This window comes from Lepidochelys kempii, chromosome 1 (assembly GCF_965140285.1).
Source record: "Lepidochelys kempii isolate rLepKem1 chromosome 1, rLepKem1.hap1, whole genome shotgun sequence".
In the NCBI taxonomy this organism is placed as follows: Eukaryota; Metazoa; Chordata; order Testudines; family Cheloniidae; genus Lepidochelys; species Lepidochelys kempii.
Window position 1 is genome coordinate 340873577 of NC_136380.1, and position 11117 is coordinate 340884693.

The following is an 11117-nucleotide window of genomic DNA, read 5'->3' on the forward strand; positions in this document are numbered from 1 at the left end:
CCGTGCAATAGAATATTTCCATTTTGTGGAGCTCCGATCAGTTATTTCCTTACCTTCTCAGTGGAAAGGGGACCAACGCAAAAACCCTGTATTCAAAACCCCTGGAAATTGGGGAAGATCGGGTGCAGATCCAGGTTCTGTAACATGGGCCTATTGGCACTTCTATGAGCTTCAGGTGCTCACTGGAGCGATAAAATATGGCCTTACATTTTGTGCATTTAATACTGAACAATAAATCCATGGTAGTGAAATGATACATGACAGAATATCTAATATACACTGGAAGAAAAAAAGTTAATGATTATAGATGGAATATTTTAGGGATCTAATCGTTAAAGAGGTTGGCAGGCCCTCATCCGCTACTTTTGTGAACCTAGCCCTTCATGTCCTTTTCTTTTGTTAAAATACGCCAGAAATATTTAATTTGACCCAATGTGTTTTGTTCTCCCTTTGGATTTTCCAAAAATTCCAAAAAATGTAGTTAGACCCCAACCATTTATCATACGTGTTTTGGAACTGATGGGAATGTGAAATGAGTGATTATAGCATTTAGCCACTAGGGGTCTCCAAAACTGAGTGGTAGCAGGAACCCTGCTGCAGTTCCCAGATTGATATAGATGCCTGTCTATTGATATAGATGGAGACCTGAAGAGCCTAAAATGTCCTTGCCGCTGTTACCAGGATATCTTCGCCACACAAAAGAAAAAACTAGCATAAAAGAAATTTATTCTTTTGACAATAGTAGGTCTGAAGAGTTCAGGATCTGTCTTCGTTACAGCCTGGCAGGTCCCAATTCACTGAATACTCCTCTAGTCTATTCATCGTCACCCTCACAGTTGCAGCGCTGGGAGATCTTGGAGGCAGGCTCTAGGGCTTGAGAAATCCCACAAAAGACTGTCAGGCCAAAAAGCCTGGCGGTTAGGTCGGGACGTGACTGGGACAGGGAATAGCCGGCAGCACGGACCTCGTGGTTGTTTTGCATTTTCAGAGTTGTCGTTGAAGCATAAAAGCATCAAGCACCACTTGTGACTCATTTCAAGTGTGAAAGAGAGCCATAAGTTAAGCATCATATATCACACACAACAGGGCCCCTAGCTGCACCAGAAGTTTTTACACAATTTTCATATGACAATCTAGTTGTCTCTATGTTTAGGGCCCTATAACATTGAGGCTATTGAGATCAGGGCCATTTCCACTTTCATTGTACATTATATTCTGTCACTTGTCAGTTTCCTCACTTCCCATTCCACTACCACAGATTTAATCTCCAGTTCTCTATGCACCAAGTTGAAGGCCTTGCAGTTTTCATGTATTATTCACCTCCATTTGCTATACTTGTTAAACAGTATATGTTCATTGGAGTTAATAAATCACCATTTACTCCCCCCCAGCTTATTTCCCAGAAAAGAGTTATTACTCCATCTCTCTCTACCAACAGCGGTTTTATAGTTACCACAGATTTCTCTGTATTCATGAAGCTATTTATCACTGTACCTGTCTTAAATATTAGCACAGTAAGCGTCCTCTAAAGGCTTAAGTTATAACCTGTCTTATGTATGTGGAGGCATACATGTGTCTGATTTGAAATTATGTGAATTTCCTCCCGATTGGGTGGGTGACATCTCCCTCAGCTTGGAAAAGTCAAGGTTATTAATGTGTTCATCACAGAAAAAAACATTTTCCTCTTTATGTGTTTAACAGAGAAACAAGGGACTGAAGGTCTAACTCACTTTTACACATCAGCTGTTGCTCTTATCAACTCCTGGAAGAGTTTTACCTGAGTAAGTGTGGAAGGATGGATTGTGTTTGACCATTACATAAGTCCCTAAGCCCTGGTCTACACTAGGACTTTAGGTCGAATTTAGCAGCATTAAATCGATGTAAACCTGCACCCGTCCACACGATGAAGCCCTTTATTTTGACTTAAAGGGCTCTTAAAATCGATTTCCTTACTCCACCCCTGACAAGTGGATTAGCGCTTAAATCGGCCTTGCCGGTTCGAATTTGGGGTACTGTGGACACAATTCGATGGTATTGGCCTCCGGGAGCTATCCCAGAGTGCTCCATTGTGACCGCTCTGGACAGCACTCTCAACTCAGATGCACTGGCCAGGCAGACAGGAAAAGAACCGCGAACTTTTGAATCTCATTTCCTGTTTGGCCAGCGTGGCAAGCTGCAGGTGACCATGCAGAGCTCATCAGCAGAGGTGACCATGATGGAGTCCCAGAATCGCAAAAGAGTTCCAGCATGGACCGAATGGGAGTTACGGGATCTGATCGCTGTATGGGGAGAGGAATCTGTGCTACCAGAACTCCGTTCCAGTTTTCGAAATGCCAAAACCTTTGTCAAAATCTCCCAGGGCATGAAGGACAGAGGCCATAACAGGGACCCGAAGCAGTGCCGCTTGAAACTGAAGGAGCTGAGGCAAGCCTACCAGAAAACCAGAGAGGCAAACGGCCACTCCGGGTCAGAGCCCCAAACATGCCGCTTCTATGATGAGCTGCATGCCATTTTAGGGAGTTCAGCCACCACTACCCCAGCCGAGTTATTTGACTCCTTCAATGGAGATGGAGGCAATACGGAAGCAGGTTTTGGGGACGAAGAAGATGATGATGATGATGAGGTTTTAGATAGCTCACAGCAAGCAAGCGGAGAAACTGGTTTTCCCGACAGCCAGGAACTGTTTCTCACCCTGGACCTGGAGCCAGTACCCCCCGAACCCACCCAAGGCTGACTCCTGGACCCAGCAGGCGGAGAAGGGACCTGCGGTGAGTGTACCTTTTAAAATACTATACATGGTTTAAAAGCAAGCATGTGAAAGGATTACTTTGCCCTGGCATTCGCGGCTCTCCTGGATGTACTCCCAAAACCTTTGCAAAAGGTTTCTGGGGAGGGCAGCCTTATTGCGTCCTTCATGATAGGACACTTTACCACTCCAGGCCAGTAACACGTACTCGGGAATCATTGTACGACAAAGCATTGCACTGTATGTTTGCTGGCGTTCAAACAACATCCGTTCTTTATCTCTCTGTGTTATCCTCAGGAGAGTGAGATATAATTCATGGTCACCTGGTTGAAATAGAGTGCTTTTCTTCAGGGGACACTCAGAAGAGCCCATTCCTCCTGGGCTGTTTGCCTGTGGCTAAACAGAAATGTTCCCCGCTGTTAACCACAGCGAGGGGAGAGGGTTGAGGGGGTAGCCATGCGGTGGGGGGAGGCAAAATGCGACCTTGTAATGAAAGCACATGTGCTATGTATGTAATGTTAACAGCAAGGTTTACCCTGAAAGAGTGTAGCCACTGTTTTATAAAATGTGTCTTTTTAAATACCGCTGTCCCTTTTTTTTTCTCCACCAGCTGCATGTGTTTCAGTGATCACAGGATCTTCTCCTTCCCAGAGGCTAGTGAAGCTTAGAAAGAAAAAAAAATGCACTCGAGATGAAATGTTCTCCGAGCTCATGCTGTCCTCCCACACTGACAGAGCACAGACGAATGCGTGGAGGCAAATAATGTCAGAGTGCAGGAAAGCACAAAATGACCGGGAGGAGAGGCGGCGGGCTGAAGAGAGTAAGTGGCGGGCTGAAGACAGGGCTGAAGCTCAAATGTGGCGGCAGCGTGATGAGAGGAGGCAGGATTCAATGCTGAGGCTGCTGGAGGACCAAACCAGTATGCTTCAGTGTATGGTTGAGCTGCAGCAAAGGCAGCTGGAGCACAGACTGCCACTACAGCCTCTGTGTAACCAACCACCCTCCTCCCCAAGTTCCATAGCCTCCACACCCAGACAGCCAAGAACGTGGTGGGAGAGCCACCGGCCAACCAGCCATTCCGCCACAGAGGATTGCCCAAAAAAAAGAAGGCTGGCATTCAATAAATTTTAAAGTTGTAAACTTTTAAAGTCCTGTGTGGCATTTTCCTTCCCTCCTCCACCACCCCTCCTGGGCTACCTTGGTAGTCATCCCCCTATTTGTGTGATGAATGAATAAAGAATGCATGAATGTGAAGCAACCATGACTTTATTGCCTCTGCAAGCGGTGATCGAAGGGAGGAGGGGAAGGTGGTTAGCTTACAGGGAAGTAGAGTGAACCAAGGGGCAGGGGGTTTCATCAAGGAGAAACAAACAGAACTTTCACACCGTAGCCTGGCCAGTCATGAAACTGGTTTTCAAAGCTTCTCTGATGCGTACCGCACCCTCCTGTGCTCTTCTAACCGCCCTGGTGTCTGACTGCGCGTAACCAGCAGCCAGGCGATTTGCCTCAACCTCCCACCCCACCATAAACGTCTCCCCCTTACTCTCACAGATATTGTGGAGCACACAGCAAGCAGTAATAACAGTGGGAATATTGGTTTCGCTGAGGTCTAAGTGAGTCAGTAAACTGCGCCAGCGCGCATTTAAACATCCAAATGCACATTCTACCACCATTCTGCACTTGCTCAGCCTGTAGTTGAACAGCTCCTGACTACTGTCCAGGCTGCCTGTGTACGGCTTCATGAGCCATGGCATTAAGGGGTAGGCTGGGTCCCCAAGGAGACATATAGGCATTTCAACATCCCCAACAGTTATTTTCTGGTCTGGGAATAAAGTCCCTTCCTGCAGCTTTTGAAACAGACCAGAGTTCCTGAAGATGCGAGCGTCATGTACCTTTCCCGGCCATCCCATGCTGATGTTGGTGAAACGTCCCTTGTGATCCACCAGAGCTTGCAGCACTATTGAAAAGTACCCCTTGCGGTTTATATACTCGGCGGCACAAAGTTCCATGAAAGTGCCCTTACGCATGTGAAAGTTTCGCAGCCACTGGGAATCGTCCCAGACCTGCAACACTATGTGGTCCCACCAGTCTGTGCTTGTTTCCTGAGCCCAGAATCGGCGTTCCACAGCATGAACCTGCCCCATTAGCACCATGATGCATGCATTGGCAGGGCCCACGCTTTCAGAGAAATCTGTGTCCATGTCCTGATCACTCACGGGACCGCACTGACGTCGCCTCCTCGCCCGGTATCGCTTTGCCAAGTTCTGGTGCTGCATATACTGCTGGATAATGCGTGTGGTGTTTAATGTGCTCCTAATTGCCAAAGTGAGCTGAGCGGCCTCCAGGCTTGCCTTGGTATGGCGTCCACACAGAAAAAAGGTGCGGAATGATTGTCTGTCATTGCTCTGATGGAGGGAGGGGCGACTGACGACACAGCTTACAGGGTTGGCTTCAGGGAGCTAAAATCAACAAAGGGGGTGGCTTTACATCAAGGAGTATTTCAGATAGGACTTCACGGAGGGTTCCAATAAGAAATGGTGCACCTAAGTTATTGTTCTTATTGGAACAAGGAGGTTAGCCTGGCCTCTGATTGATACATGGCTAGATTTACCTCGCTGTACCTTCTCTGTGAGTGACTGCAGTGTGACCTAGAGGAATGAGTCCCCTAGACAGGGGAGGGGGGGAAACAAATGAGTACAAAACAAATCTGGTCTATTTCTTGTTTTGATCCACTTCATCTATCTTTTACATCTTTGGCTGGCAGCAGACAGTGCAGAAGGACTGCATGCCATCCACATCTCATGGCTGCTTGGCAGAAGATGATACAGTACGACTGCTAGCCATCCTCATCTCTTGCCTGCCCGGCAGAAGATGGTACAATATGACTGCTAGCCATCCTCATCTCTTGCCTGCCCGGCAGAAGATGGTACAGTACGACTGCTAGCAATCCGTATCGCCTGCCTGCTCACCATAAGACGGTTCAATAGGACTGACTGCAGGACTAAAGAGAATGACCTGGTCAAGTCACTCCATATTTAGTCCCTGCGCCCATGTCTGCCCAGGCGCTCCCAGCCGACATGGCCAGGAGCACCTCGGACACGACGAGGATGGCTACCAGTCGTACTGCACCATCTGCTGCCACAAGGCAAGGGGTTGCTGCTACTGTGTAGCAATGCCGTACCGCGTCTGTCAGCACCCAGGAGACATAGGGTGACGGTTACCTGAGCGGGCTCCATGCTTGCTGTGGTATGGCATCTGCACAGGTAACTAAGGAAAAAAGGCGCGAAATGATTGTCTGCCCTTGTTTTCACGGAGAGAGGGAGGGAAGGGGGGCCTGACGATATGTACCCAGAACCACCCGCGACAATGTTTTAGCCCCATCAGGCATTGGGATCTCAACCCAGAATTCCAATGGGCAGCGGAGACTGCGGGAACTGTGGGATAGCTATCCACAGTGCAACGCTCCGGAAGTCGACTCTAGCCTTGGTACTGTGGAAGCGCTCCGCCGAGTTAATGCACTTAATGCACTTAGAGCATTTTCTGTGGGAACACACACACTCGAATATATAAAACCAATTTCTAAAAAAACGACTTCTATAAATTTGACCTTATTCCATAGTGTAGACATACCCTAAGGGAAAAGGCTCTTCCCTACCGTTTGCATTCCTGCAGTGTGGTCACATGGACAAGAAACTGGGCTGGGCTGCAGAAGTACAGCTGATTGAAAAATGGTAAATATATTCACTGAAATGCTTTGAAAGCTTCAGTTTTGTTGACCAAAAAAATTATAATTTTTGTTTGTTTCTTTCTTTCCCCCTGCAACAGGGCATGCGCCATCCCATCCTGAGATGCCTCAGGAACCTTTTCACCAATACCAATACACTCCCATGCAGCAATATTATATACAGCACATCTCTACCTTTAATCCTTTCCCACAGGACAGAGGCGGATCAGAGGTCTCCCTTCCTTGAGATCTCTGAACTCAGCTAGCACTGATTACTCCCTCTGGTGTTTCCTTCCCATCCTTCTTCTACCCCTCAGGGGATGGACTCATCCAGCCTGATCAGCCAATTAGCTTCTACATCCCCAATCAGCCTTCTCCAAGGGAACAGACTGATGCCTATGTGATCAGAGTGTCTGGCACACCTTGCTAGCTCCCAGCACTCTCACACCCTCCCATTCCCCGTGGAAAAAAACCTAAATGCTTGCTGGGGGTGGGGGGAAAGACATTTTAGCAAAAATGTAATCAAAAAGCCATTTCTCATTCAAATACTATGTTCGGAGCTGGTAAAAAAAAACATCTGCTCAGGAGACCTGACCTCTGTTCTTGGCTCTGTTATTCACTTGCTGTGCTTAACCTTGGGCAAATCACGCTCTGTGCCTCTCTTTCACCTCCTGCCTTTTGTCTGTCGGGTCTATTTAGACAGCAAAGTCTTCAGGAAAAGTCTTGTCTCTTACTCTGTGTTTGTACAGTGCCTAGCACCACAGGGCCCTGATCTCAGGAAGGGCCTCTAAGTGCTATTTTAACACAAACAGGGAGAACAATCCCTCTTTGTCCTAATATCTTCCATTACACCAGCCACAGGGGGGAGCTCTCATCACCTTCTCCAATGGTGCTGCTGTGCTGAGCACTATGGTATTCTTTTTATGGTAACTTTTTATCCTCCACACACAGACCTGATGGTCTCATCGTTATCTGTAATTTACAGTAGAAAGAAAAGCAAGAATGGTGGTTGTAGAACATGCCTCCCTGTGTCGCTCATTTAGGATGAGAGTGGGCAAACTCAAAATCATGCTTTAAGCATGTGACTTCAGAAGTACAATTCTGGCTCACTGTGTCATCATAGGTAAGTCATTTAGTCTGATATTTTCAAAGCCATCAAAGGAATTTGGATGGCCAGTTGCCCTAGACAGCTTTCAAAAGCCCAACCTACTCCCCTGTGGTTCTGAGGAATTTTCTACTTGGGGATCTTCCCTGATTCCAGCTATCAGTGAGTAGCCAGTGATATAACTGCACTGAAGCAAAACCTTTAGCATAGACAGGCAAAAGACATGATTTGCACGGGTGCAGCTTAATCCCTTTTCCCGACAAGGGTAAACACCACTAGCTTTGCCTGTCTGTCTATACTAGGGGTTGTGTCAGTGTAGCTACACAGGTGACTGGCTGCCGGTGGATGAAATCAGGGCAAATCTTCATTATAGACAAGAGTTAGCTTCTCCCTTTGTAAAACAAACCTACTTTATGAAGATTGTGAAGATTAAATTCATCAGTATTTGTCCAGCTCTTTGAAAGACACAGAACTAACCGGAGATGAAATCGGAACTGTACCTCCTCAGAACACCCTGGAGTTTTATGGAAGTTCAGGTGTGGATTGAAGCTATGTGGGTCATAGGACAGTCTCTGGCTGTAAGGATTATTACTATGTTCTGCTTATCAATAGATGTGGTATTATCAACATATTCAGCACACTGGATTTCTGCAGATTTCACATGTGAAGGGTTGAGTTGGAATAGCTCCCTAACATTTGAAATTAGAGAAATGTCAGTAAGATAATCATGTGACCAAAAGATTTTAAGAAATATTTTTTATTTCCAAGAATTTGTGCCTAACATCATCAAAAAGGAAAAACAAGGGACCAAAATCTCCGATGGTATATCCTCTGAATGAAAAATGACACAGTGGGTAGGGCCCTAATTTAGGATTTGAAGGTCAAGTCCCTGCTCGACCATCGACTGCCTATATGATCTTGAGACAGTCATTTAGTGCCTTACTTTTCATCTGTAAAGTGGGATAAAAGCATTTCCCTACCTCACACCAATGTTGTGGAGATTATTGCTGGTTTGAAAATGGAAATCCCTTCCCACCAAAAACCAACCAAACAAAAAACAAACAAAAACTTGCATTTTTGTAAATGTTTTTATCCCAAACTGAGATGAAACATCAACTCTCAAAATTTTTCATAGCAAGATTTTTCAAGACAAATTCTATTTCAGGAGAACCAAAATGAATTGTTTCAGCTTCCCAGTGTAAGAGATCACAGATTTCCAACCTATTGGTATCCGCAGGCAGTGTAGGCAGATCAACCCTAGCTCAGCATAGGCTCCACCCACAAAGCTCCCAACTGGACGAGATGTCTGTCGTCTCTAGCTGGCTGAGATTCACTATTTAAACCAGAAGGTGGCACAGGAAGTTGTCTGGGCAATTAGACGAATCCCTGCCTGGCTCCTACATTAGACCCTGACCTCTTACCGGACTCCGGAGCCCTGACTTGTTCCTGATTCCTGCTTTCCTGTCCTCGTTTTAGATCCCTGCCTTGTTTTAGATCTCTGCTCCTACACCTCTACACAGTTACCCTTAGTAACTAACTGTGACCCTTGGCTTGACTCCTGGCTCTGGTTCTGGTTCCTGGCTCCTGATCACCACTCCTCTGACTGCCTATGTCTAGGTCTGCAACACCCAGCTGCCCACATAGAAGGCTCTTATCAGTTTCACAAATGAAGATGACAAGAACCTTCCAGCCTGGCTCCAATGCCGAAGAGCCTGAGCATTCTAGCTCTGCTTCTGTGGCCCCAGAGATGGGGAAACTGAGATTCAGGGCCCCATTGGAAAGCTTTTGTCAATTTTGCAGACAAAGTAAAAAACAAGAGCCTTGTATATGGGCAGCCCTGGGAGCTCTCATTGTGGTTTTCACGATGGAGAATTTAAATTTTTCAAGAAAAATGAAATTTTCCTGTGGAAAATTTGTTTAATAAAAAGGATGTTTTTTGCTGGAAAAATCATTCTGACAGGATCTAGGATGATAAATATGTTAAAGATTGTAAGGCAAGGTGGGTGAGGTAATGCCTTTTATTGGGCCACCTTCTTTTGGTGAGAGAGACAAGCTTCTGAGCTTACATAAAGCTCTTCTTCAGGTCTGTGTAAGCTCGAAAACTTGTCTCTGTCACCAACAGAAGTTAGTCCAATATAAGGTTTTGCCTCACCCACCTTGTCTCTCTAATATCCTGGAACCAACACAGCTACAACAACACTGCATACAACAATTAAAGATTGTGAGGCACTCAAACATTACGCTAATGGGGACCGTATAAGTGCTTAAGGTGGGAACGAAATGGAGAAAGTATTTTTGTAGCAAATTAATAAAACGTGTACATTTTAAATCGTTTTGACACAGTCCATGAGTAATCCAGAGAAACGATAATGCTAATGTTTAGGACCTTAGAATCAGTGTGATCCAAACCCTCATTTTAAAGAGGTGGACTATATCCCCTTTAGATAGAAAAAAAGAACTACAGCATTCTTCATCTATCATGAAACTTGTCAGCCCTAATGTGACCATAAATGTAGTGAGGAAGTTTATTTGTTTAAAGTATCAAACAAAACCATGTAATTTTAAAAGCATGACTTTTGGAAAATGTCACTTTAAAATGCTAGAGTGTCAAGGTGGAAGGAATAAGGGGGGCTTTTTTTTTTTTTATTAAACTAAGTCTTTGTTGTCTTTTAAATGCCAAAGATGAAAAACCCAACAACTTTCAGAGTAGGTATATATATGTGTGAGCACTCATGTATGCTGACACAGTTAAACAGTCAAGTACATTAACTGTACTCGTAATTTAGGAGTAACTTCTGATTTTAGGAAAAATCCTGGGGCGGGGGTGGTGCCTAAATTCTGCCATCCTAGGAGTAGCCCAGGGAAGCACTGTAACTCAGGCACACCTCTGAATCATAATTTCACTTCAGCTTCCTTTACACTCCTAAGGATTAGTAATTACTGTTGGCCTATAACTGCAGCAAATTACTGTCCCACATCCCAATTGCTCAGATCCTTTGGCCAGCAAGAGTGAAGATAAGATTCCATCCATTGTCCCCTACCTGCTGAGATGCATTGAACAGACAAGTAACTTTGCTTACTCCTACACATTCAGTCCTGAGGCTTGAGTAGCCCATATAGGGTACATCTACACAACAATGAAACACCTGTGGCTGGCCTGGGTCAGCTGACTTGGGCTCACAGGGCTTGGCCTGCTGGGCTGCAAAATTGCTGTGCAGACAATCAGGCTCAGACTGGAGCCTGAGCTCTGGGTCCCGGCAAGGCAGTGGGGGGCTCAATTTTTAGCAGGTCGTGCTGCAGGTCTTTTATTCCAGCGTAGATGTATCAACAGAGTCATAAGGGGGAGTTCTTAGTCACTCATGTGGGCTCATGGTCCCAGGCAAAAATCTAGCCATTGACTTTACATACATTGTTAAGAACATAGATTCAGATGGCCTCTCTCATGTGGAGTGGTATTTAATTCCTCAATTATTCTCATTGGTTTCAATGGGATTACTCAGAGTATTCAGTGTAAGTAGAGGTCATCAAAGTCTGGCCCTTTA

The 11117-nt window shown here is 45.6% G+C and overlaps 1 protein-coding gene across 1 annotated transcript; it reads left to right on the forward strand.

Moving 5' to 3' along the window:
* Positions 1-1936: 1936 nt before the first annotated feature.
* Positions 1937-3969, forward strand: LOC140906940 (myb/SANT-like DNA-binding domain-containing protein 7). The gene is made up of 2 exons (XM_073331899.2): positions 1937-2768; positions 3357-3969. Exon 1 carries the CDS (start codon positions 2186-2188, stop codon positions 2732-2734), a length of 549 nt encoding a protein of 182 aa, XP_073188000.2. The 5' UTR covers positions 1937-2185; the 3' UTR covers positions 2735-2768; positions 3357-3969.
* Positions 3970-11117: the final 7148 nt, after the last annotated feature.

What these genes read in the sequence shown, in the direction of transcription:
- LOC140906940 (XM_073331899.2), top strand. Translation starts at nt 2,186, where the DNA reads ATGCAGAGCTCATCAGCAGAGGTGACCATGATGGAGTCCCAGAATCGC.